The sequence below is a fragment of the Seriola lalandi genome, unplaced genomic scaffold (assembly GCF_002814215.2).
Source record: "Seriola lalandi dorsalis isolate HSWRI2012SDOR001 ecotype SW California unplaced genomic scaffold, Sedor1 jcf7180002053074, whole genome shotgun sequence".
NCBI classification, from domain to species: domain Eukaryota; kingdom Metazoa; phylum Chordata; class Actinopteri; order Carangiformes; family Carangidae; genus Seriola; species Seriola lalandi.
In genome coordinates this window covers 220,470-247,336 of record NW_019523627.1, presented here as the reverse complement: position 1 = coordinate 247,336, position 26,867 = coordinate 220,470, and the positions used below count along the sequence as shown (strand labels likewise).

Below are 26,867 nucleotides of genomic sequence, written 5' to 3'. Positions count from 1 at the left end.
ATTTTTGTAAACTGATGTTTTAAATGAGAAAGACCTTATCCCAGCATGGTTAGTATATATTCACACAACCTTCCTGTTATACTATCCGTCGGGCCAGTGTGGTCCTGTATTACTTCTTTGTGGTTTACCTCATACCCCAGAAACTAAAGCTATTAGAAGTCCGGCTGCTCTCCAACTATGTCATTGTATCATTAAATGTTATGCAAATAGTTTCATTTTATAGTAAGACGCTTTAGCCTAGCAGTGAGAGAGTAAAATCTGCCTTTGCTTCAGCCATAAATGCCCTTTATAAAGGCATTGAACTTCAAAATTTACCAGTGTTCAGGCATCAACCGTATAAAATATAGTAGCTACTTAAACTCATCGAAACTGCTGATCTGAGAGAAGTGAGAGGAGAATTAATTATTAGAGGAGAAATATTATTTAACATTACACGCTTATACTAAGTCCAGTCAATTAGTTTGAGAGTGCAATCCTATGATCCTGTGTTTGTATATATTTAGATTGTGACTTTAAGTCTCTAAAGTTTTATTATTCTACTTCTATACTGCAACAACCAAGGGCTATAGTACTTGTTGGACATTAATTTACTTTAATTCTGAAAATAAAACATGATTCTACTGAGGTTTTATTCCATTGCCTGTAATACAGATATCATTTCTCAGGGTAGAGGCCAGAGGAAGATTACTGTCCTAGGCGTAATGAAAACCTAAAAACTGTTCTGTAATGTTGTAAAACCAAAACTCCACATTGTAGGATAATTACAGTATGTTGAGAGAAGATTATACAGACTTTTTAAAATGTGCTACAAACCCTTCATTGCTGATAATCCTAATAACCACTACATATTGATACTGTTGTCAGATTTTTGTGCTACACCACTGATATTATTATTATTATTATTATTCCAATGCTGCATAGTGATAAATATTTAAATTACAATGCAATGGTCGCATTTGTGTTTTTGATAACCCTAACCCAATAAAAAACCAAACACAAATAACAGTGTGGTAGTGGGGCCGGGCGTGGTGACGTCAGCCGCAAGGTGAGAAGGATAACGTGGACGGTTAACGGAGGAGGGAAGCCTCTCTCCTCTCACTCATCCACTGGCAGGGCGGGTAGGGCGAGAGCTTCCCTTCTGCCATCTGTTTGTTGTCACCGTGCACAGCTAGACACGTCGATGTTGTTACTGTACCACATGCAAATATCTTCTGTTCACGCTCATTGGCGCCTTCTCTCACCGGGGCTATCGGCGGTGTTTTCTCAGGTAACGACAAACTGGCTCAGTTATTGGATCTCTTTGTTTTCAGTGAGCTAGCTTACATTTGCATCAATGTGTTAGACTTCTCAGGTTAAAACCTCAGCTGTTATTTTGCACTAGATGTTCTGTGTATTTGTAACATAGGCTAGATAATGCAGTTTTGTGCAATTATATGTTTATTGTGTCATTTCTCCGTTTTGCTTTGTGTTTCGCCTCTCCGGTCGAGAAGCGTTTCTGGTTGCTAAGGTGTCAGGACATGTTGCTATGGGCGTTTGTTTCTTGTGCCTGCATGTGCAGCTGCAGCACAGAGCTGTCTGCTGAATGTTAACACCAATCTAAAAAAAAAAATCAAGTTTTTCAAAAGATGAACTGCAGTTTAGTCCAATAATATTATGCATAATTAACTGTTTTAACAGTCCCCACACTTTGGCCCAACAGTGATACTGATATTTAAGAAAAAATGTAGAGATGTATTGCATCTCATGCAAACATCTTGATGGGGATCCTTTAAATTTGAACATTAACAGTTTGTGACCAAGATACAATTAGTGAGCTCTCACCCAGTCCATGCCCCTCCTGTATTGGCATATTGACTGATAAAAATAGATTAAACTTGTTGCCCAAGTTACACCTGTGTTTCCAAATCAAAACTTAAAGATGGCAGCTAGTTGCAACTTGAGAAACAAGTTAAAAACAGTTGTCATTGTGCAGCTGATGAACAATTTTCTCATCGAGATGGTTAATAAAATATGGAAAATATTGTTATAACTGATACATATTTTTAAACTACCTTTTGGGTTTCTCTTTTGAGTGACACAAACTGGGGCTAGTACTGGGCAGGACATTTTTACAGCTGAATAATAAACATGTAAGTGCTCTCTGACAAACTACTGTTTGTAATGGAGACAGTGTTTCTAAAATTTGAAAAAAAAAAAGGTGGCACAGCAGCGCAGCAAACTGTGTCAGAGTTTTAATTTTTATCAAAATATCATTGTTGACATGTTTTTGACAAAGGCCTTTCCTTGGAGCATTATCAGAAAACTATATGCTAACCTGTTATACTACTATAACTATAAACTAATATAAGAGAAAAGCGAGGCCGACAGGTCCATTATGCCAAGTTTAAAAGGTAAGAGTCAGTGCAAAGTAGTGCTGTTCTTGTAATCCACTTTTGCTCCATATGGCAAGAGTAGAGAAGGTGATGCAGCTTTCATTGCTTAAGCCTTTTACAGCTCAGGAGGCCAGCTGCTGTGAGCGACTTCACGTGAGGACACATTTGTGTTTGTTTTGATTGACGCAATGTGAAATCTGTTTTCAAAAGAGCAAACATGGACTCACACATAATAAGATAAAATAACTTCAGAAAATAAATAACAGAATGATCTCATTCTGAGTAATGCAGCTGCTGCCATTAGCAAGTTTCTGGAAAGACAGTGTTTGTGAAATTGGTCAGTGGAAGGAATATGGTGAAGCAAGTTATTTTAACCTCATCATTAGGAGAGATATGGTTACATCAGATCATGTTTCAATGACTCTGTCATAGTTGTTATGATCATATGTATAGGGTTTCAAGTTTAAGTCAGACATTGATTTATAGCTCTTCTGTGGAGAGCATGCTCACAGTCTGCTTTATTGCCAGCTTTTCATTCTCAGTAAGTGATAAAATTATGAAGCAGTTAAAAGTTCTAGTGAGATTACAGGTCAACAACAGAAGGGCTTGACAGTGATGTATTGTAGGGTCATACAGAAACAGCGAGGAATTAATTGCCATGCATCATATGGTCTTTTTATAGAGTATGAGCTGTTGCCACCAGAGCGAAGGTGGTTATGATCTTTCTAAACTCACCAGGCCTGCGTATCTTTCATACCAGACATAGTCTTTTAAACAAATGTGAAATACAATAACTTCATCTGTGCATGTGTGGAGGCAGCAGTTGACAGCTGGTGTTATAGTGTACGCTGAGCAGTGAGCACTTATGTTGAATGTTATATTTTTTCTCAAACAATTAAATGAAAATTTCCAATAGTCCTCAGTGTGCTAATTTGGTAAAGATTTATGAATTCAGCTTCCTGAGAACAATTTAAGGAAACCATAGTTTGGGTGAAATAATACCATTACCATAGCATTTATAACAGAAAAGGCTGAGGCTGATTTTGCTCCTTTTTTTTTTCTTTTTACATTTTCTTTTAGTGCCCTGCACAGGGACAAGGACATACTTTGAATGATGCATGTTTACATGACCAGATAATTAAAGCTTTCTCTAACTCACTCCCTGTCTGTCCTTCAGAACAAGTTCAGCTACAGCGCCCGGATTCATAAATTTGCCAAACTTTGCAGCCATAAATAATGATGAGCAGAAAAATCCACATCACTGTGGGCATGATACAGGAATTTGATCGCTGCAGCACTGTTCTCTCTATGTGTATGTATACAGAAGAAAATCACATGTGCATGATTCATTTTTTCATAAAAATCTTTTCACTGGTTTGTGTGGATTAGTGCTGTGGTCGTTTGATTGTAAACGAACTTGCCTCAGTTGCCTCAAATGAACATTAGCATCACAGTACATATGCCTGCTTTGTTTCTGTGTGCTTTTGTGTTTATACACCAGTGAGCGTTTACAGTACAGTGTGCTGGCATGCTGGTCTTTAATTGTGTGTGGAGCTGTTGGTATGAGTGACGTGCTTCATCATTCTGGCTCTGTGTCACCATTTGATTCTAAGTCAAACCATCTGGAAGTCTGTTGTTGAGCCTGGCCTCAGCCTGGGGCCATTCGCTGTTTTTATCCTAATTTCTAATTCATCCTATTGAACATTGATCAGATTCTCCTATTAGACATTTTTGGGAGTTAATTGTGGTTTTTGCCCATTTTTCTCCATTCTTCCGACCCCCAGTCCTGCAAGTATCTCTTATTCTCCGCTGTCATTATATGCCCTCTTTTCTTTCTCATCTTTTTTCCCTCTCTTGTAGTATACCCTGCTCCATTTTCCTGTCCTCTCATCCCTTCCTCTCCCCTCTGCACAGGCTCTATGCCCTGCTTGCCAAGAGGTGGATGAGTGCTGCACGTGGCTGAGCTAACTGTCACATGACATTTGCAGGGTCACACAGTGACATACCATCACGTTCTCCACTCCTTTTCCTCCAGGCATATCTGGGAGCTAAGGAGGATTGTCAGCGAAGGCGAGAAAAGGGCTTGTCTTGCCAAGAATGACAGTCAGAGGTGATTTGAGAGAAAGGAAAGAAACATTTGAACATTTTGAAGAAGGATGGGGCAAGAGGGGCTTTAGTTTACTGTAAGAGAAATGTATTATACAAAGAGTATGGTTTTACCAGCAGTTTCAGGGGAGGAGTTATCGTGGTTTTACAAAGGAGGTAAATCAAGATAAGAGGGTCGCACACAACATGGGAGACCTCAGAGAGGTCTGGTTGTCATGCTAGTCTAAAACAATGGAGAAAAGAGGAGTAAGTAATAAGTTAGTGTGAGCAGAGGGAGCTGGTGCGGAAAGCAAAATCCCAAGAGGCATCCCTGAGTTCTCCCTAATCTGTGTTGATCAGATTGAAGTGACTGGGAAAACTGCCAAAGAGCTGAGACACAAGCATAGACTATACTGATACCACCAAATACTGTACAACAGAGTGGGGTCAAATTAGATTTTATCCACACCAAATGGAAATGTTAATTGGTTGCGTATTTAGTTATACACTGTGTGACTCGATCCTTTTACTAATTTTTAATTTGAAATGGGAGTATTTTTATGGAGGAACATTTTTGAGAAGATTAACTCCAACAGTGACTGATAGGCACAAAGATGATTTTCATTTCAGTGGGAAGTAAAATTAAGTCGGCGTGTGTTTTCAATTATGTAAATTGTAATGAGGAAGCTTCACTGGGCATACATACAGTATGAAGTGGACACAGGGTACACCTGAACTGAAAAGAACATTACTGAAAAACACACAAAGGACAGTGGATATACTTTGAACACACACACATACAGTATATATAACATATATCACTCTGTACCTCCTAAAAACCTAAAATCATGCCATTAGTGACAAATACATAAGTCAAAGCAGTGGGCGAACCAGTTGTGGGATAAATAAAGTTAATCTAATCTAATCTAATCTAATCCATGACCAATTTTTTGTAGGCTTAATGAAGATACCCATTGTGGGAATTCAATGAGGATTAGTAGTAATTAGTCCTACAATTCTACAGAATAAATAAACACTTACTATACTATTCACATAATTTTTCATCTGTGTGTATAGAGCACAGTGTGCAAGGGCATCAAATTTGCTCAATGCCCTGGTGGTTTTAAAAGGTTTTTGCTGTGAACAAAGTCTGAGATGTCACATTATCACATGATCTAGCTCACATATGTTCCTAGAAACACTGTATAGATTTCCTTGTATTTAAAGCTTACCTAACACTGCTGTGGTACAAAGTCCAATACTTACTACTGAGCTCTCAAAGCTATCTCTCATAATGAGACAAATTTAGTAAACCTTTACTTTGATGTTGATTTTAACGTCATAATAAAGCCACCAAGTAACAGTTTGTATAACTAAAGAACAGGACAGTCACAGGGCAGAGTGAACTAGGCCCCTGTCTTCTTAGGTGTTAAAAGTTCCCCTTTCATATGGCATATCAAAAGTATTTTTCCTCACACATTTACAGTGTCTGTCAAGTGTTGCCAAAAAAGGCAAGAAGGCACAAGACTAATTTCTTTGTAAAAAGCATTTCATACACAAAAGTGGGTTAATGCATTTTACCTAAGGCACACAAAGGCATACTTACAACAGTACATTTAAAAGTGCAGTTTTAAGTAGGTTATAACTACAATAAATGTTAGTGATTTAATGTTAATAACAGACAGCAGAAAACATGGAATTAAAAGTCATCATTTCAGCAGTTGGAGCAAGACAACTGGCAGTTGGTTTCTATCTATGCATAGCATAATTACTTAACAGTGTGTTTACCCTGGTACAGCTCTTGAAACACACGCAGACTGGTCCCAAATCACATTTATTATCCGGAGGCAGAATTATAGCAAGTCAGATATGAATTTTGCTTTAAACCAGGTCATGCCCAAACATATGTAAGGGAAGACAGACAGAGGACACAGTATTTATTGTGTGTTGTTCATGCCGCCCTATCTCATCAATCCACTGTCCCCTGTGTTCCTCTCTCCTGTAGGCCTGATCCAAAGTCTAAGAGCCACTGTTTTTTCATTCCTCCCTGTCGAACTAACACCTTGCTGCTATTCATTGATATTCAACCAAGCTGTAAATAAGTGACAGTAGACTGGATCATCACTCCAGTTACCGTCGAAAACTGTACAGATTAAAGACCAGAGGTCAAGTTAAAGGGAACATTGCAGATTCTTGCATTTGGGTTTGAGTAAACCAGTAAATGAATGAGTGAACATGATGCCACTAGGATAAAGGATGTTTTCCACTTTTCTTTGTCCCAGTGGGGGAAATGATACAGGCCCTAAGTAACTTTATCCAAACACTTAGTCAAACCATCCAGCCAGCCGTCCACTCAGTCAGGCACAGTCAGGCATGCAGCTGTCTGCCCTTGTCCATTCAACTCCCAGCTCCAGCCCTGACCATCCTACCAGATTCAGACAATCTCTTCGCTCTGTCTGTGTCTCAGCCCTGGTTAGCTAGTCAACCACTCAGCTTCTCTCCCTCTCCGCCCTCCCATGCAGACCTCCTTTCCTGCCCCAGGATGCAGTGTAGTGACGTGCCTGCCAGCGCACTGAAATTGTCCTTGTCCTAATGTGTTTGTGCACTGAAGAGGTTACAAGGAAGCAGCTTGCCAGGGGCAGGCAGCTGCTGTTTCCTACAGCTCGCGGCAGTATTGGGGGGACAACAGCAGGATGCCGTGGGGAAGAAGTGGCTCTGCGGTCCTGCTGCTGTTGTCGGGCAGAGCCAGCGGGCGCGCCAAGGCCAGGTAGGATCAGGCCTTTGCTGCTGCTGTGGACTCAGGCTCCGCTCGAGCTTGAGGTTCTTGTATGGATTAAGCTACTCTACTGTTTAACTAAACTGGGATTGTTAAAACACAGTTCTTCTATGATTCATAGTCTAACTTGACTGACTGAGATGGACTGAGAAATCTATGATGGGAAGCTGTCTTTATTGGTTAGTTAGTGCAACAGTTTTATGGTCTAATTGTTGAATTTTTAATATCTCTGTTTTGCTGTTTGGTGCTTTTTTGTGTTTTGAACTACTTGTTTTTGTGACTCTGTGTTTAGGATTTTCCATATCACATGACAGATCTTACATGCTGTGACAGACCTTGAGAAGAAGCACTTTCTCATGGCTGTATGAGCTAACTGTTGCATTCTCTGCAAGCTAAGAGGCTTGCAGTGGAATTCAGCCACGAGGATTTAACAGTGTGTTGCTTTCAACACAAGCAGCTTTTTCAAGTGGATTACTGTATTCCTTGACCTGAGTTGTTGGTCAGGGTTACTTTGTGTTATTTCCCTTAGTGCTGAGTATAAACATAAGTCAACCGTTTGACATTTTGTCCATTCTTCTCTCAGAGTGGACGCTTTCCTGTTGATTCTCTGCATTAATGGGAAGTCCATTCAACAAGAAACAATCCCAACACCTTGACATTTGCAGTAAAACTTTCTTTAATTGTCTAGCATGGACTAGCATGGAGCATTTGCTTTGTTTTGTAGTTGAGCTTTGGCTAAGAGTATTATTAGCAGGTTTAAAAATAAACTGTTTTTCCTCTTCCTCTTGATTCTTGGGGCAAAAGAAAGTCAGCAAAAAACATTCTTATTTATAATTTGTCCTCTGAGGATATTTAATACAGAGGTTGATGGCTTTTTGGTCATTTGAGAAGTCATGATTTCAGTTGTTATGAGTCTGGCTCAAGACCTTGAAATCTTTATACTGGGTATATTTTCAGATAGAAAGTCATATGACAAACTGCAGAGGTTGAGGTAACTGTTTAGGCTCTTGTAAGCTGCACAACAGGTTTCAGTTGAATTTTCATGGACATACATTCCATAACTTGTTCCATGTAGCTTTTATTAAACACATCAAAAACACAACTGTTTTTAGGCAGGAGTGTGTGAAAATAGTATCAGTAATCGTCACCAAAATGACACGTGTGTCAAACCACTGGCATGTTTTTCTCACTTTTCTCCTCACCTCACCAGGCGTCTGCTTCTGTCTGTTTACATCCTCAGCTGATATATTGGTTGTCATCAGCTCGACAAAAGAGAATGAAGATGAGGCAGTGATTTGCTGAGGGGCTGGGGAGTTAGAGTGCTGCTCACAGGCGATGTTGACAGACCTGTTGCACTTTCTCTGATCGGTTTCTCTCACACTGCTTCATGCTCACATACACACATACACACACACACACACACACACACACACACACACAGACACACACACACCCACACATCATCTCCACACCTGATGGTTATTTATATCAACTGTTTAGTCATGCTCAGGTTGAACTAGGATGTTTGTTACATATTTTTGAATGGCGCAATAGGTGTCTGTCTCCTGCATATAAGGCATGACACCAAAACACTGGCTGTCACATCACTAGTATGTGATAGCTGATGTGAGATTGCCTGTTTGCAATGCAAGCTCAACAACAGAGTTTGAGTAAGAGGAAAACATCTTTATCCTTTGATCCATTTGATTAATTTATTTCTGGACTCGTGCATTAACATTAAAGCAAAGAGGCGATAACATGTCTCGTCTTTCCAACAAAGAATCCTTGATTAATTAGCTCAAGTAGAGTTGTGTGGCTTTCACTAAAAGGACAACAAAGTGCCTGAGGAGCACATGTGAGTGGACACTGAAGTTAGTCAGCTTTTCCTCGTGTGGCTCGAGGCGTCATTGTTTATGCCCATTAGACTTAAGCAACACAGAAACAAGGAATTTCAGTTCAAGTATTTTTAAGTGGGGTTTTGAGAAGTGTAGCAGGGAATAGATTCCTGTTAGAACCAAAGAGGAAGTTGATGGCCATCAGGAATGCAGGCAGGGCGTGTCACCTCATAGTGGCGAGGGAGGGGACAGGTGTAAATGATGTGCCGACGTTCAGAGATTCGTCACTCCCTCTTGCATTCCAGCTCTAGCTCCACTCAGCTCACAAACACGCCACACAGCCTCGAGCCCCAGTAAAGACTTGCAACGTCCCTTCCTGTCACCGCACAGAGAAACCGGAGCAGCGGACAGATTTACATCGCACTCACATGGTGTTCAACCACCAAGACTGGATAAAGCTGGGTTTTGTGCTGGACTGTGATTCCTTTATTCCTTTTGCACGGTGGATATGGGAGGCAGAGAGGAGGTTGTGTGGAGCATGCCCGGGTCCAACATGCAGTTCACACACACCAGATTGAACCGTTTCAGGTTCCGTCCTGTCCGAAGCCCAGTGATGGGCAAGCGTGTGAAGCCATCCTCCCACAGCAAAAAAGCCAGGTATGTGGGATGAGACAGTAGCATTTGAGCTGGACTGGCAAGACCGAAGTCAAAAATGTTTTGATGAAAGCTTGAATGCTGTCAGCTCTTGAACAGAAGTTGTGTAGATGGTACAATGTGTTTTAAAGTCAGAAAATAACCTGACAGTGAACTGCAACATCATAACATAAACATGTCATTCAAAACCATGCAGTTGTGGTTCGTGTACTTTATGACAAAGTCTTGGTTTCCCAAACTTTTTTAGATGTTGACTCTATTTTTATATTGGTCCTAACATTTAAAACATATGATTAAAGTTTTGATTGTATGACAGTTTGCAGAAAAACCTCCATTTGTGAGAGAGAAACAAGGTGAATTTGATTTTGAATTGTGGTAGCCTTTAAAGTGGCTGCTGAGCATGAGCGCTCTGTTGAGTCAGCTGTCTCTGAGGCTTGATGTAGTTTATGCATATGATGACAGACAGGGTATGAGCACATGTTGTGGTTTTGGACAACTGTCTGTCTTTATTATGTCCATATTTCGTATTAAGAATGCATCTATACTGCATTTTTGTATCCAAATACTGACTCCCTACACAAACTCAGAGTATCAACTGATGTTCTGATCAGATGCTGGATTCTATATTTTCTTGGTCATGTTCTGTCATGGTCATATAACTTCTTTTTTTTAGGTTTGTGCAAATTTTAACTGCACTGTTATAAAGGTTGTGTAAAGATTTGCTGATGTTCTCTGATTTATTTTATTGTTAGTAGAATATCTTTGGGTCGTGGTCTGCTGGTTGGACTTAAACCAGCAATTCCAAGAGTTGTGGAGTGATTTTCCTACTGTTTGCTGACATAACACTTCAAGGATTGATTGGAAAAATAATTGATAGATCTGTCTTGTCTGGCTAATTAGTAATGTCATCATTGCTGATACCAATGCATTATTTTGGATCTGTGCATAATTTTTTGACATTGCAATCAATGACTCATTTAGTTAAGTAATTTCATGGTCATGTTGAGGGAGGACTTTTCTTTTTTAAACCACTGAAATGTTTGAAGTTTCTCGAATGACATGCGTGATTAAATTGAGTGGCACTCACATTACATAGTATACCACTGCGCTGTATGTTAGAATGTGACCTTACTGGTTTAGAACAGTAAAACAATACTATGACCCATTTTATTTAAACATTTACAAGTTTTACTGTGATAAAAAAGTACTTATAGTTTTATGGGATATTGTCAGAACTGCATTTTGGTTTAGGATCCAGTCTGTTTTGGTTCACCCAACTGTTGGCAGTTACCATCAGATTCACAATTCAGTTGTGTATGAGAAATAGTCCCTGGTGTAGGATGTGACGTAACATAGAAATCAGATTCTGTTTCTTTATTTTTTTTTTGCTAATACTTGCTAGTATCTGTTGAAACTCAACCCCCCACCCCACTTTGAGAAACTGGTTTAACACACCAAACACTGATCTGGAACAAACCTGATCTGATCTGACTTCAGCTGACTTGTAATTGATGTGGTCATTCACTGAACGAGGAACATAAGCTCATCGATTCACAGCTGAAAGTATGATTTGTATTTTGGCTCTGATACATCAGGAGCTATCATTTAATTCTCTCTCTTCAATCATGCTGGCACGATGAGCCATCCGCCGTTCCTCAGAAATGGGCTAGTGCTATTCGGTATGTATCTTGAGATATGCTGACTACAAGAATGTGACTGAACTGCACACCGACTGAATGAGTCAGCTGACCACTTCCTGTGCCTGAGATCACTAGGTCACATTTTAGTGCTTGAGGGTGCGAGCTTGTCTGCCAGCTGAGTGTGTCTCATTGTTTGTTAGAGAACAGTATCCTCTGTTGTTGAGTGCTACACAGGAAAAAGCAGACTGTATTTCCCTTGCTTGTGTTTGGAAAGGAAACTGGGAGCAGATGTAGATGAGTTTCTTTTTTTTATTGTTCATTGCATGTTTCATCTTCCACTGGTAGTGTTTTAAATTCATGTGCCTGTTTCAGTTGATAGAGGGGTGTAACCCTTATGAAAACAGAATTCACATCGTTACAGTGACATCTAGTGGATCTACAGGGTACTTTGCCTCCAGGCCACATTTTGCAAGAACAATAGAGACCCCCCTTTGTGTCCGCTCTCGCCGTCTCTCTCCTCACTGCGGCCCTTCCTCCATCCCACTCCTTTTGTTTCTCCATCTCTCTGGACTGTCCTGGCTGATTTATCCTCCACGGAGCACCTCATTCTTCACCATTCCTCCTGTGTTTGTATGTGTCTCAGTGTTTCTGCTCGTTTGTTTGCATGCATGCGTGTGATTTCCTTACGTGTGTGTATGTCTGCACCAGAGATCCCAGCCCCACCGAGATGAGCGTGGAGCCCTGGGCCAGCCCGCAGGACCAGGCAGCCGCTGAACACGCACACAGCACGCACGCGCTTCCCGCCCAGGATCAGGAGCAGCACCCCGACAAACTCTGTCTGGACTCCTTTTGGAGTGAGGTGGAGACCATCCGACAGGGGAGTGGCTACACAGACGTCGACTGCACCAGGAGAGACTCCAGACAATCAGAAGGTAAATACTGCAAATCCTGCGCTGATAGATTAAGAACAGATACAAAGAAGTCATTATTACTTTATATAATAGAATTACAAGCTTTTAATCTGCAGCACAGCTGCTACGGAGATCCACCATGAAATGATGCATTTGCCATGGCAACATATCAGGTTTCTCTCATGCAGCAAAGTAAAGCTCATCACCATGACAACACTATCAAACACTCTGTGTCAGGAAGTGGTGTATATGCAAAAGCCAAATAGCCATTCATGAATGCTGACTCAGTGGGAATGCCGTTTTAGGTTGTCCATTCAAAGGATCTGATTGTGTTAATTCTACCTTTAACAGATCCTTTTGATGTTATGCTAAACAGAGGCACTGATTTAGATGTATTTTTTACAAGTAATTAAACCCTCTGTCTAGATTTTGGTGTGTATGTGTGTTTGTGTCTATGTGTAATCATTGCTCATTATTATTTTGAGAGGGTAAACAATTTTATGTTGTGGCTTATTAACTTTAAACATCTTACTAATGACTGTATTTAGTGACCATAAAGAGCTCTTTGCACCAGCTCTTCATCACTTCAAACTTAGCCTGGTTATAATGTTATGTGTTTACAAAGTGGAGATTAGCAGATCACTAAAACAGGTTGCACCACACAAACTAGTTCTTATGGTCAGAAATTCACACACTAACTGTCAGGTGTAACTTTTGGATAGCTGGTGCATTCATTATATCACATCAAAAATATACTTTAGTGTTGTAACATTCAGTATTTTATCCACTTCTTGTTGCTGTTGTCAGTGTATATTTACATGTGGCCCGTTTGGATCTATTCATGCCTGTTGTCTGTGTGTCTCTTAGAGGGTGAACAGGAGGAGCAGTGGTTGGCTGATGCTGGTTTGTCGACCCTCATCAGCGAGGACAGTGGAGATGTAGAAAACGTGGTGCTGCTGTCCACTCTGACTCGGACCCAGGCCGAGGCCGTCCAGCGTCGACTGGATTCCTATACGCTGTCCCTCCGCAAGAGGAACAAACCGGCGCCGCGCGACGTTCGCGACATCTTCAACTCCCCCATCACTCAGGTTAGGACTTTGAAATACTTTGTTAACTATTTGAATCCCAGAATCCCTGCCAGTGTGAGGGAGGAAACAAAGTCAGACATCCTGGTGGAGGAGGAAAAGCCAGAAAAAGCAATAAAAGGAAAAAAAGGCTAGCCTTCCACGTTTTCAAATGATCTACAAATGAAAGTTAAATTAAGAAGGAAATGTAAGAGGGACTTGTAAATGCAGTTCATAATGCAGAGTAATATGCATACATACAGTATACACATTAAAAATTGTATATGTATTGTACATACACAGACTTGACTTTCCTGGATACACACAAATTCATCAGTTTCGAGGGTTTCAAGTTGCAGTATTACTGTTACACTGTTATACAAGTTTACAGCAACAGAGAGCGCGTCTGGGTCACAGCTGTAATAAAATGCAATAAAATATAAAATACCCATGGGGACTGTCAGGACTCAGCGAGAGACCTCAAATCATTCCAGTGAATTGTGCTGTCTTGTTCTATGCAGAGGGGTTGACCTGTGACAATAAAGGAAAATCACATGTAAAGGCCATGCTTTGTCCTCCCTGTCTGCCTGAGAAGCCCTGAGAGGGGAATAGGGACAGTGTTTTTCTGATCTATATCAGTCCTTTATCAAAAGAAACACTCTTTGTATCCATGTTCATCTGCTCCATTGACAAAATGAAACACTACTACTATTCCCAGTGATGGAAAAAATATGACAGGGCTGATGGTTTATTAAATTTACAGAAAGTGTATTTGTGTCAATGTTCTCTCTCACCAGACCCTTCTGCCTGAGTCTCAGCATAGTGAAGACCTTGGCCAAAACAGCATGGCTTCAGTTGCCAAAACACCTCTATCAGGTAAGAGCTACACAATATACTTAAAAAATTAAAACTAGAAAGTTACTAAAGGGAATAACACAGAAGTAAAAGTACACTCATAGGCATTCAAGAGCAAGTATGTAGCTCTTTAAAAGTGCTAAAAGCAACAGCTGCAGTTATTTTGATATTCAGACTGAGTCTGGAAGGACTTAAGGACTTCAGCCCATGACCAGGCCTACTACATCTGAATAAAGTAACTGGGAACTTCCATGGCTGTGTCATCTTACAAATTACTCATAGGCTTAACTACACATCAGCTGCCTTATCTTTAAAAATAAACTTTCCTGAAGAAGTCGGGTGAGCAGCAGCTTTGAGGGATTGTCTGTCTGGATCTTTTAATTGGTTCAGATTAATCCCGAGGTAACTCCTGGTCTTTACACACTGCCACTGGAGAAAGTCCCTGTCCACACCGTGCTGAGGTCACTTGACAAATCTCAGTGTTTCATACTGAGAAAAAATTAGCATGAAAAACAGTCCTTTCAGAAAATGCCTCATGCCTGATTTTGTAATGTCCACTGCCGATACTTTAAGAGTGAAAACATACAACAGGTTCAAATCTGGAGACGTGAACCTTATAAACATCTCAGATAGTGTTCTATATAATGACATATATGATGATAACATAACTAAAATCAAAAGGGATGCTACGGATCAATTTTGCCACAATAAATAGTGACAATTGTAGTATTGCTCAACAGTTAAAAGAGCCCGAGTAGACACTTCTGCCAAATATTTTTTTAAGATTTTTTTTGTTCCTTGATAAGAGATAAAGCGAGTGTGTGGGTACAAACGTTTCCTCATATTTGTTGACCTTTTTGTTGTGTTTCCTCCTCTTGCTCCCTCATGTAGCATGCATTCAAATTTTATCTTAATTACATCTCTATAGTGGACTTCCTTATATGAACTAAAACATTGGTGTATGTGTGCGTGTTTGTGTGTATTCATGGGTGTGTTTCCTGCTCAGCTGTGACACCAGAGCATCAGCGTGGTGCTCCGAAAGAGGAATTCTTCATCACCGATGTGGCTTACTGCGAACAAGCTGTCATCTTCCTCAAACAGGCCAAACTGCCGCAGAACAACAGCCAACGCAGGAAAGAGGACGGCACTCTGCCTGTAAGCACCCAAACACATTTTAAAATGTTCTTTCAAATGAGGAATTTTGTAAATGTTCCAGTGACATCATGTAGTGGGAAGAGAAGTTCTGCAAATGGGGCATAAAAGGGAAATATTTTTCAGTGCTTCTATTTCCTACGTTCATGTCATTTGGTGGGTGTGAAAGGACACTTGTTTACAGATGAAGAGGAAATAAGAACCACATAGTTTTGGAAAAAGGCAATGGACATTCATGATGAATAATAACCCCTATTAAAAGTTTGGCTTGTGTATCAGGATGGAAATTCATCTTTAGTAAAAGGGGTTTCAAGTTACTGTCAGTAAAAGTCATAACAAAGTTAAGATTAAAAGTATGTACAAGGTGAGAACTCAGTTTTTGAATTTAATTTTAATCCTTTAAAGATATGAAATGCAATACTAAAAAGTTTTTTTTAATGTCAGAACTACCTTAAACACTGTTTTCTGATGTGTGTTCATCTTCACCTTTTGCTCTGCAGCTCAAGCTGCATCCAAAGCTTCTGGTTTTCACATACTTTAAACGTCTTAGATACAACCTCAGGGTCTTACACTTTCACTTTGCTTCATTTTCAACCAACCTACAATTATTTTAAAAAGGTTTTCTGTGTTTGTGGTTCTGATTATGATAAGCTTCTGTGAAAAATAAAAGTAGTTGCAACTGATAAGGGAAAATCAATCTTAGTAATTCATGGCTTTAGGGCTTGAGACAATACAATACATATACATGGAAGTCCCTGTACATTTCAGTCTGTGTTTGGACCAAAGTGTTTTGGATTTTGGGTCAGACTGAGTTCAAATTACTCACACTCACACATGTTATTGCAAGCCAGTTGTATTCAGCACCACTGTTGGTTTGATAACAGGGTTAAACAGAGTAAAGGAATGAAGGAATTAGCTCAAAACAAAAGGAGAGTTGTTGTGTAACATCAGATTTATTTTCTTATGTCAGGCTGAATATGTTTCTTCAGCTAAAGGGAAGAATTAGTGGGTTTTTAAATGTGTTAACTGTATATGTATTGATACAGTTACCACATTTACTTGAAGACACTTCATGGAGTACTAAGCAAGGGAATGATATAAACTTACGGTATGTACAGTACATACATTGGAATTTGAATGTCGCCATCCTTTTTCCTCTACCCCACTCACCTCTGCCTACTACCTCTTCTATTTATTTTTTATTTTTTGCTTCAAATATTTTTTGTTTTTCTTTACCACTTCATCTCCTCTTTCCTCCTCTCAACTCCAATTCCCCTCTCCTCACTTTTCTCTCCATCCACTCTCACCTCCTCAGCGGGTGATCTGCCCCAAGTGCCGTCTAGGAGTGACTCGTATCCAAGATCTCTCCCACACTGACATGAAGAAGGTGCGTCAGTTGGCTCTCATCGACATGACGGCGCTGTGCGACCTCTTAGAGCTCGAGGTCAAAAGACACAAAACCTGCAAGAGAAAAATCCCAGGTATGACGACATTCAGCGGCACGTGCACACAAGAAAGAAAAACATGTACAGACAATAAAGCTCAGAGACAATAACATTTTAACTATGTTTATTTTGTGTCTGTGATTGTCATACTTTGTCTCTGAGTGTGAGCCACTCAAATCATATCAAAACAATGACTCAAACCAGAACTGGACTGCAGTGGGTCTACAGATACTGTTGATTAGTTGCTCATTATATTGGTTTCAAGAAGACTTACAAACTGAGCATTTTGCTCCAGCCTCTTTACTAAATATTTTATATAGCACCTGTTTCTCTTTAGGAATGTATGATTCATAAATAATCCTTGCAGTTTTTGGTTTGCAGCCATAGTTTGACACACTGCAATTACTGTATGTAGAAACACTCACCTACAGACAATTACACTAGCAATAACTTGGCAGTATGAACGTGTTCACACATGCACGATGCTGTTTTGGCTGATGAACAACTGAATGACACTTGGGTCTTTCACAGAGAGCACACTCTTTGGGGTGCAGCTGGCCACGCTGATGGAGAACGATCAGAAAATGAAGCCCACCACCGCGACTCCTCTCTTCCTGCAGGCGGTGAGAGACCAAAATACATATGACGTCAACAGACCTTTTTTTCTTAACTTACAATAAATAAACTAAGTGTTTGAAGAAGTTAGAACAATGCAAAAACTCTTTTATCACATCTGCTTTCACCCCTGGTGTGACATAAAATGAGTTGTTTTTCTTTTTGCCTTTGTTAAGTTCACATCGTCAGATAGAGCACATAACACGATGTCATTGTCCTCTCAATGTGAAATGCTTTGACCACACCCTGTATGTAGCAGCAGTTACTGAAAATAACCAGCAGAGGTGAGCAAGAGATTCTTATCCAGCCGTGCCTGACTCTCTGCTAATGTCTCTTTCTCGCCTCTCTCTCACTCTCTCTCTCTCTGCAGTTGTTGTCGTTTTTGGAAAAGAAAGGAGTCGATTCGGAGGGGATCCTGCGGGTTCCAGGGTCTCAGTCCAGAATTAAGGTACAAAATCTGGATCTACACTTATGTCTGTTACACAACACTGGCACCAGATTATTTTATCACAGAATTTGCCCTTTTTTCTGTCTGATGTTTAAAGCAAAGCAAAGAAAAAATGTTTCATGACCTAAAGAGCAGGTAAAATATTGACACTGTAAAATGTCAAAAGTGCTGCAATAGCAGAGAGAAAAATCAGCCAGAGTACTGAGTTTAACTACAGGTGACATTTAGAAATACAAGGTCCAATAAGACAAAATCAATAAGGTTTTTTCAACTGCTGCTGCCAGATACCCGTTATGATACTGTATTTAATTCACCACACGTTCAGTAGATGGTGATGCTATTACATCCAAACTACCAGAAGAGGGCGCCATGTAGCACTGAGGGATAAAAACATGTAAGACAAATTGTTCTTACATCAATGTGCTTTCATCAATCATGTAATTGCTAATGGATCATGGATGCGACAGAATTGACCAAATTCCTTTTTTTATCTTTATTTTAGGGTGTTGATAGTGAACCAAAGTATTACAATATTATTGTGTATTTAATGTGATTTTACAGGAACAAGCATACAACATGAACCAGTGCCACATACCACAGCATTATAGGCTAAGCTAGTTTTTATTGCCCGTTCCTAGATGAGTCAAATGATAAGAATAAATAACAGGTAACACAAGTTTATAACCAACATAGGTACCAAATGTGCTTACATAGTCTTACATATGCTTGAGGCACAAATAGAGACTAATGGCTCTGCCAGCTAGTTAGTTATGAACTGCAGTTACCTTTTTATATAGCTGCTCCAAAGCCATATCATCTTTGTGAGCAACAAACAACTCTCCAATCAAAGACTGAGGGTGACATAGAGATTCACATAAGCTGTCACTCATCAGTGATGACTTACCCTCAAGATGAGATTTTTTACTGTCTTAATAAATAGACATTTTTAGAAATAAGCAACCATAAAATAATTAAGAACTGTAAATTAGCTAATAACGATCATTTTTAACATTTTTTTCTGTCTGCAGATGCTGCAGCAGAATCTGGAGACCAACTTCTACTCAGGGCAGGTCAGCTGGGACGAAGTGAGTCCAAACGATGCTGCTGCACTGCTGAAGAAGTTCATCCGGGAGCTTCCCGCTCCTTTGCTCACCGCTGAGTACCTCAACACCTTCAGCGCCGTCAGAGGTCAGTGGACACAAGTTGAAGATTTGTGCTGGTTTTACCCTCAGCTTTTAACACCAGCAGTTGTAGCTCCACTTCCCAAATGTAAATGTAGTGCTTTTTAGATTTATACTGTGCAAGGACTGAACGAAATGTATAAAGTGTTGCGTCACATTTACACAACCATTATATTTTAGTCATTGGAAGCTGTTATCCAGAGACACAGGACAAATGTCTGTTTGGATTAAAGCTCTTCCACACCTGTGATTGATCACACAGTACATCAGTATGTAGATGGGTGTGTTGCTGAAGTGACTGCCTGTGTTATGTGTGTGTTTCCATATCAGGCAAGTTGTATATTCACAGTCTGATAACAGTCTGCAGCCCACTTTTCCAGACAGCTCAGCAGGGTTCACATGATAACTACCTGAGTCTCTTTACCATGATGGCAGCACAGCGTGACGCTTGTCTTTTCTGCTTCGGCTCAGAAGTCAACATCAACATGAACAAGTTCATAGACTTTTAAGAAGCCTCTCTACACTGCCACAAATACACACACAGTGTCAGAGAGGAGTGAAAGATCAGCTGTTCTCTCATTAGTTTCACCTTAATAAAACAATGGATTGATATTAATATAATCTGATTGATGACTCACTGATGTGTAGTTTGTGAGGAGACTCAGTGCAATTTGATAAATGACGTGTGACCACTGAGACATAAACTAACATACTTAATGACCACCTGTCACAATGCCATTAATCTTTAGACATCCCATTACTCTTAGCCAAACACAGAGGAAATGAAGAGTGTGTGTGCGTGTGTATGTGTGTGTGTGTATGTGTGTGTGTGTGTGTGTGTGTGTGTGTGTGTGTGTGTATGTGTGTGTGTGTGTGTTGGGTGTGACCTGTCTTACCTTTGCTCCTCCCTCCTCTGTCAGACATCACAGAGCTGAAGCAGAAACTCCACATGTTGAACCTGCTCATCCTGCTGCTGCCTGAGCCCAACAGGAACACCCTCAAGGTACAGAACACACACACACACACAGACACACACACTTAAACAACACATCTGGAATCGACTGAACACCTACCATTGCTCTCTTCTTATATAATCTCAACCACTGTGTTTTCATGCACTCAGTAATCAGACTCTTTGGTTTCTGGCAGTCGCCTGATTTGTAAAACATCATTTAAACATGAAATGTTTCTGGTTTAAAGAAACATTGGATTTTTTTGCCCACTATATTTATTGGACAGCTATAGCGTTAGTAGTAGTTACTGTATGAATTTAGATTTTATACACTAAACAGACAATGAGCTTTTTTGAATATAATTCATTGTTGTAAATTAAAGTACGTAGCAAATTATAAAATATTTAAAATGAGCTCCACCATGACTGAATGCATGTAAATCAGAATGTTCCTTGTGCATTAATACATCAGTATTAATAACCAAATAATACATTTTATATTTTTATAACACTAGCAGGGGACATTTTTACTTTTGGTACTTTAGGTAATACTTAATACGTGCTGTTTCTGAACTAATATCTTCATGTAACTGATTATTTTTTGGTGTTTGCTACTTTTACTTAAGTAAAGGATGTGACTGTGTCCTTGACAAATTTTGGAGAAAAAATATTTCATGGTGAAGTGTAAAAACACTACAGGAATTTTACAAAATCCATAAATGATTATGAAAATGTTAAATGGGGTTTTTGAACAACAACCTCTGCTGTAAAGCTGTGTTTAGGATTCCTCACCACACCCTTCAGACTCTTCTTAGGGTTGTCAGGAATTGATTCCAGTTTAAGCCTTCGTGAAATACGACAGACCAAAGCACTGTTTCATAACACATATATGCATATACACTGTATTGTGCTGCTCTTAATCCACAGTTTAAACACTCTGCTCTGTTATATAATAAACATGACTCACTTTCACTGACACAAGTGTGCAGTCATCTCTGCTTATAGCATCCAGAAGCATAAAACCCACCTGAACTAATTACTTTGACTCCGGTGGAGGCAGCTGAAACTTACTGTGCATTAACATACTTCTCAGCAGAGGTGTTACAGATGATTCAGTCATCGTGATCATTCACTTCACTCCATTTTGTGCTTGTGTTTAAGTGGCCTCTCTCTCTTTTGAAAGACAATTACAGATCACTGAGTTGAAAGTGAGAGAATGTCTTTTAACTCTATACAAACTATCCGTGTCTCCATCTGTGTGTCCTGCAGGCCCTCCTCGAGTTCCTCAGTAAGGTGGTTTCCAGAGAGAAGAGGAACAGGATGAATCTGTGGGCCGTAGCGACCATCATGGCTCCCAACCTCTTCCTCCATAAGGCCGTCCCCAGCAGACTGACAGAGGGGGCAGAGAAAGGACAGGCGGAGAAGGCAGCTGATGTTATGAGGCTCCTCATCCGCTACCAGGACCTGCTTTGGACGGTAGGTGATGGAGGGTCAGACAACAAGAAACAACAAAAATCCAATAGTTCAATTATTTAGAGGCTTTTCTATATGTACTTTTTTAATATGCTGGTTGGGGAATGAAATATCAGCCAAAGCTTTAATTGAACTTGAAACATCCCTGACTTAAAGAAAGAACAGTTTGACAAAAGAAATTTTTTATCACAAGGTTCCCTTTATTCTGCTTTTCCAGCTGAAAGTTCCATAAAAAAGTAAGAATTTTTGTCAAACTGTAATCAAAATGCACACACATTTGTTGCATAAAAATATAACCATAACCAATTTTTTTTCAGATCCCCAATTTCCTCATGAGCCAGGTGCGTAAGCTGAATGAGAACAGTAACCGGCGTTACCAGTTCTACGATCGCCGCATCAAGAACCTGCTGAGGAAGATCCACACAGACAGCCGGGAAAAACCTGATAAAAACACCTCAGAGGTGAGCACTGCTCTATACACTCTGCTGACTGGACCTCTGGGCAAAAGCAACTGTGGAACCGATAAAAGATTCAGTGTAAATTACAACATCAAATCTCAATTCATGTGGTCATTTTGTCCGTGGAACAAATACAAATGTTGATCCGTGAACAGCAAATAGTGGGTAACTGTCACAGTGGAGTCAGAATAAGAGCCACAGTACACACTTAAAAATATACTACTCTTCCCCTGTTTGTTTCTGAAGCCGTGCCGTACGGTGAAGGTCCAGGTCGGGGATCTGCTGAGCGGCACCATGGAGTTCCAGCTCAACATCAACTCACGAACCTCAGACCTGCTCGCCCAGTTTCACCGCCAGTTCCTCCGCAGCCCTGAAAATGGAAAGGGCAAAATGCGAAGGTACTATATCACAGAGTTTCAAAGAATACATGCTAACCTCCGCCTTCTATTCATTTTAATGCTGTGTGCACTTTTTGTATTTAGTCAGGAGTTTAATTCATTTTACTGTGTTTAAACAAATAAGTACCAAGGCTCAGATTTCATTTAAATGCACAAAGTAAAGTTAGCAGATTATGACTAAAGACTAGTTTGAATCTGAATTCGAAAAAGGCATAGCACAAACTGTATATCAAAACGCAAAGATGCCTTTAACATGAAACCCGAGAACAATAATTGGATGTATCCTGAGAAATATGAAACCAACAAGATGATGTGGGATGGAAAAGGAAAAAAATCATTACGCTTCATTTTCAAAAAAAAAAAACCAAATGATTTCAATCTACTCAAGCAAAAGTCTGATGTCAGCCGGTAACTTCAATGTGCGTAGCTGTCTAGTTTAAGCATTTTGTCAAGTAACAGTGTCGGTTTGTCACCTGATGGATTTTACCTCTAAGAATAAAATATTATGTGTGTGTTATATCTCCTTTATGGAATAACAGACGATGATACATGTGTGTTGTATGTCTCTCAGCAGAAACGGCGCTGTGGCATGTCCAGACTGTGCCCTGTACGAAGTGGGAGGGAATATTGGTAAGTGGAAGCGGCTGCACTGCAGCGCTGACATTTGCGTGTCTTTCTGTTCATTGAACTGATGAGGATAGGAAGGTCTTATGTAATGAACTGTGCGAGCGCCAAAGAGACGAGCAGTGCGTCTGCAGTTATCAGAGCAGACAAATGCTTATTACACACGTGTCTGTGCTCTCACAGGAGAGCTGACACAGTGAACAGTGAAACTTGTTGACTTCAACTTTGTGATGGAAAACTTTTGAATCTGCACATTAGCACCTAGATTACTGACTTATGCAAATTGCATTGATACAAACACAAATCCTGGATTGATACTACAGCTGAAACAAACAGGTAATTCACAGAAACTATTTTGATAATTGGTTTAAATCGGTATTTAAATCCGTAGTTACAGATTCACAATTGTGAATATTTGCTGCTTCTTTCTGTTTTATGTAATTGTAAACTTGAATATTTTGGGGTATTGGACTGATGATTGAATAAAACCAGACATTTGAATACGTCAAATAATCAACTAATCAGCAGATTAACTGATAGTGAAAATAAATGTTAATTGCAACCCTGATTGATACATAAAATAAACCCTAAACTTTTTATAACTCACCAGTAAACAATTCCAACCACTAGAGCTTTAAGTCAATTTTTTTGTGTGTGTTTGCAGGTGAGCACTGTCTGGATCCCGACACACATCTCCTGGATTTGTACAACAGTAACCCTGGAGGGGAGTGGGTCATCAAGCTGAAACCCAACGCAAGCAGAGGGCTGTGACATGGAGGCTGTGGACGGATTGAAGGATGGACAGATCTGGGAACACGTTGCTGAAGATGACAAATGCAGAGCCTAAAAAAAGGATCAAATCCACACAGCCCTCTCTCCACTTCCTGTCCTGTTTAACCTTCGAGCGACATGGGAGAGGGAGACAGATGGAGGAAGCAGAAACACTAAAAATGCAGAATCTGCCAGGAGCAGGGCCTAAAAACTGTCTATGATCAGATGAACACACACTGCGCTCTTTCTCTTTCTCCTCTAGCTCTCTACATTTTCTTCTCCCTTAACTCCATCATTTCTCTCCGGGCTACGACGCTGAAAGCAAAAAGCTGCTGACGTGACTCATTATTTCCGACAGAGAACCTGCTGCATAGAAAAGAGAGGAGGGAGAGCGGCTGGGCAGTTGGGTTCACCATCTTTTCCTCTCAAACAATCATGTCCAACCATTAGTGAGCAGATGGGGATGCAGAGCACCTCTGGCTATAGAGAGCCCCTCCCCTTTTCTCCGGCCAGTCAGACAGTGTGTTTTTTCCTACTGTGGGATTCATTCATGAGCCGTTTTTAGAAAAGGTGAAACATCATACAGGAGTTTTCTGTGCATATTCTTTGCTAAATTGGTTTCTAATTCTGCACCAGTCGGTAAATGTTAAACATGTTGTTATTTTATACAGAAGAAAACAGCGTTTTTTTTTCATTCTTGTCTTTGGAAACAACAGCTGTCGAGATTTTGTGATCGAAACACACGTACAGACTGTTTCTGAATTTAGGAGTCAAATGTTCAACAGTAGAAACCTGCTTATTTAGACTTCTAGAGGAAAATATAATTTTCAAATTCAGTTGGACTTTACACATAACTCCGTGTAATGGTCTCAGCTTTCACTTTCCCTGTCTGCAGAATTTTGTCCTGCACGTGTGTTTGTAAAAAGCCAGTTAGAAACTTGGTTACCTGTATACATGTGTTCTCTAGGAGATTTCTAATCAGGTTTAATTAATCTGCTACCCTGATTACAGAAACCAGTTTTCTTGCTTTAACATTAAAGAAATCAATTTACTGGAGACAGCCGACTGCATACACACTGACTGCAGTAGAAACCCGTCCCACCCCAGCCTAGAATATGGACAGAAAACCTTTGCATCCCAGTTTCTATGAATTACTAATAATAATAAAAACAGCAGTGAGAGAAAATACATTGAAACCCAAAAGCTAGTGGAACAGAAGTCAACCTGGAAATGGAGCGGGAACTTACTTACTGGTGGGGACAATTACTGACTGATCAATCAACTAATCAACTGGCTGATCTTTCTCGCTCACGCTTTCTCTCCCTCTCCTGCCGGCATGTCCACTCTGCAGTGCAGACATTTTGATCACAAAGTAAACAAAGACGGAAGATTCCTCTGTATCGACTCCTTTCATCGTCTGTGCCATTCAAAGAGGGAAAGAGACCCCGGTGAACTGATATCCCCTTTATCTGTGAAACCCTGCGATCTCCTGGGCCTTATAAAAAATTAAAAAAAAATCCATGGACTTCCAAGGACCCCTGACCTGTACAGAACAGTCCTCAAAGAGACTTTCTGTTTTTTTTTTGATACCAAGGGATTTGGTGTCACAACCTCAAGGACAGTTATTGTACCTCTAAAGGGAGTTGTTAATGACACACAGTGAAGCTGGTCTTCAGTTTTCATTTTTAAACACATGAATGGAGCCAAAAGTGCTGAAGTGACTCCTTGGGTATACTGGGATTATTATTATTTATATGAATGTAATGCCATTGTTGCTTCTGTACTTGATGAGTATTCTGTAGGCTAGAGAGACTTTAGGATAAATGTGGACTTGCTGCACTAAGTGTAACAGTATGTTGTGTTAAGTCGCCCATACTCAGTGTGGGAATTTGCAGTGTTCTTGTACATATATCTTCATGCTCAGTTGTTTTCTTTTTTTCCCGATGGATCTCTTTACATCTGCTTCTCCTGAACAGTACAGTAAGATAGATCTCCTGTGTAGATATTGCTCAGTCATGCACTCTGCTGTGAAGAGGCACTAAAATCACCGCAGTACGACGGTTTGTTGTGATCGTGCTGCTACTCAAAGTCAGTTAAGTTATTCCAAACACACGCAAGCAGCAAATGAATGTGTTTAACATTTTGTACCGATCGTCAGATGTGAATCATTTACTCCTCGCAATCGCAGCCATGTTGGTGCTCCGCGGCCATTTTGTGGGAAGTATCTCGCACACACTCCACTCGATAGACGGAGTAATGACAGCCGGCCCGGCACCAACATCTATCAACACCCTCTGCTCCATCTCTGTCACCTCCCCATAATGGACTATAATGGCAGTGTGGTGCATGCATCTGAAACGCACCGAGGAATCACATTTCTTTGATAAAGGAGAAGGTAATAAATGGCTGTTATAAATTCTGCGGTCCTGGACCTGACGACAGCAGCAGGAGTGTGCATATGTGTGTGTGTGTGTGTGTGTGTGCATGTGTGTGATGAGCTTCATTACACAAGTCCAATTGGCCTGTCCCAGGGTCCCAGGCACAGTTCAGTGCCCCGGCACAAAGCGAGCTGATGAAACTGCCTTCTGCTGACAATCAGGAGAACTAGGTCACCTCTGAAGCAGCATCCCAGAGGGCAAGCAGTGTGAGTCCAAACACCCCGAGGAGTAGAGCACATGGACACGTATTGTCTAAACACAAGACACACACACACACACACACACACACACACACACACACACACGGACAAACTAAAACAGGGGCCGCGAGTTCACACACTACACCAGTTTACTGTTGACTGTTTGTGTTTGTATATATGTGAATGTGTTTGTGTGTGAGAGAAGGGGTAGATATCTCTGAAACAGTGTTATCTATATACGTAATTACCCAAGACTAAATGATGGACATTTATGAGGGACACTTGTCCCTTGTCTTGATCAAAGTGTGGCTGTGGACCTCTTATTGTCTTCAACAGCGTCCAACTTTTATTGTGGTGAAGAGTTTAGACGTCAGTCAGCAGACATCAGAATGTATATTTATGCCCTTTACACAAGTCGTTGTTTTTAATACTTCTGTGAAAATACCTTAGGCTTTGTTGTAGAGAGAAAACAAATGTTCTTTTTTTATGTCAATAAATGTGAATCTAATGTTGTGCTAAA

General features: G+C 40.3%; 1 protein-coding gene across 5 annotated transcripts; it reads left to right on the top strand.

Moving 5' to 3' along the window:
* The first annotated feature begins 1,121 nt into the window (after positions 1 to 1,121).
* arhgap40 (Rho GTPase activating protein 40) lies at positions 1,122 to 26,867 on the top strand. Of its 5 annotated transcripts, XM_023400934.2 has the most exons (16): positions 1,122 to 1,267; positions 3,550 to 3,684; positions 12,071 to 12,294; positions 13,141 to 13,361; positions 14,135 to 14,213; positions 15,199 to 15,347; positions 16,660 to 16,825; positions 17,321 to 17,412; positions 17,775 to 17,852; positions 18,881 to 19,040; positions 19,954 to 20,036; positions 21,255 to 21,461; positions 21,776 to 21,919; positions 22,163 to 22,314; positions 22,886 to 22,944; positions 23,603 to 26,867. In XM_023400934.2, the coding sequence occupies exons 3-16, from the start codon at positions 12,090 to 12,092 to the stop codon at positions 23,707 to 23,709; spliced, it is 1,902 nt and encodes a 633-aa protein (XP_023256702.1). In that variant the 5' UTR covers positions 1,122 to 1,267; positions 3,550 to 3,684; positions 12,071 to 12,089; the 3' UTR covers positions 23,710 to 26,867. The 5 variants fall into 5 exon arrangements, with proteins under 5 accessions (XP_023256702.1, XP_023256701.1, XP_087028652.1 ...); XM_023400933.2 differs by lacking the exons at positions 1,122 to 1,267; positions 3,550 to 3,684 and adding an exon at positions 7,064 to 7,224; XM_087172526.1 differs by lacking the exons at positions 1,122 to 1,267; positions 3,550 to 3,684 and adding an exon at positions 7,065 to 7,224 and having other exon boundaries at positions 22,889 to 22,944.

Bases quoted from the DNA above. Each gene is read 5' to 3' on its own strand.
- arhgap40 (XM_023400931.2), top strand. From the start codon at position 9,577: ATGGGAGGCAGAGAGGAGGTTGTGTGGAGCATGCCCGGGTCCAACATG. The intron at 22,315-22,885 runs GTACTATATCAC...TATGTCTCTCAG, and splicing joins GGAAAGGGCAAAATGCGAAG to CAGAAACGGCGCTGTGGCAT. The intron at 22,945-23,602 runs GTAAGTGGAAGC...GTGTGTTTGCAG, and splicing joins CGAAGTGGGAGGGAATATTG to GTGAGCACTGTCTGGATCCC.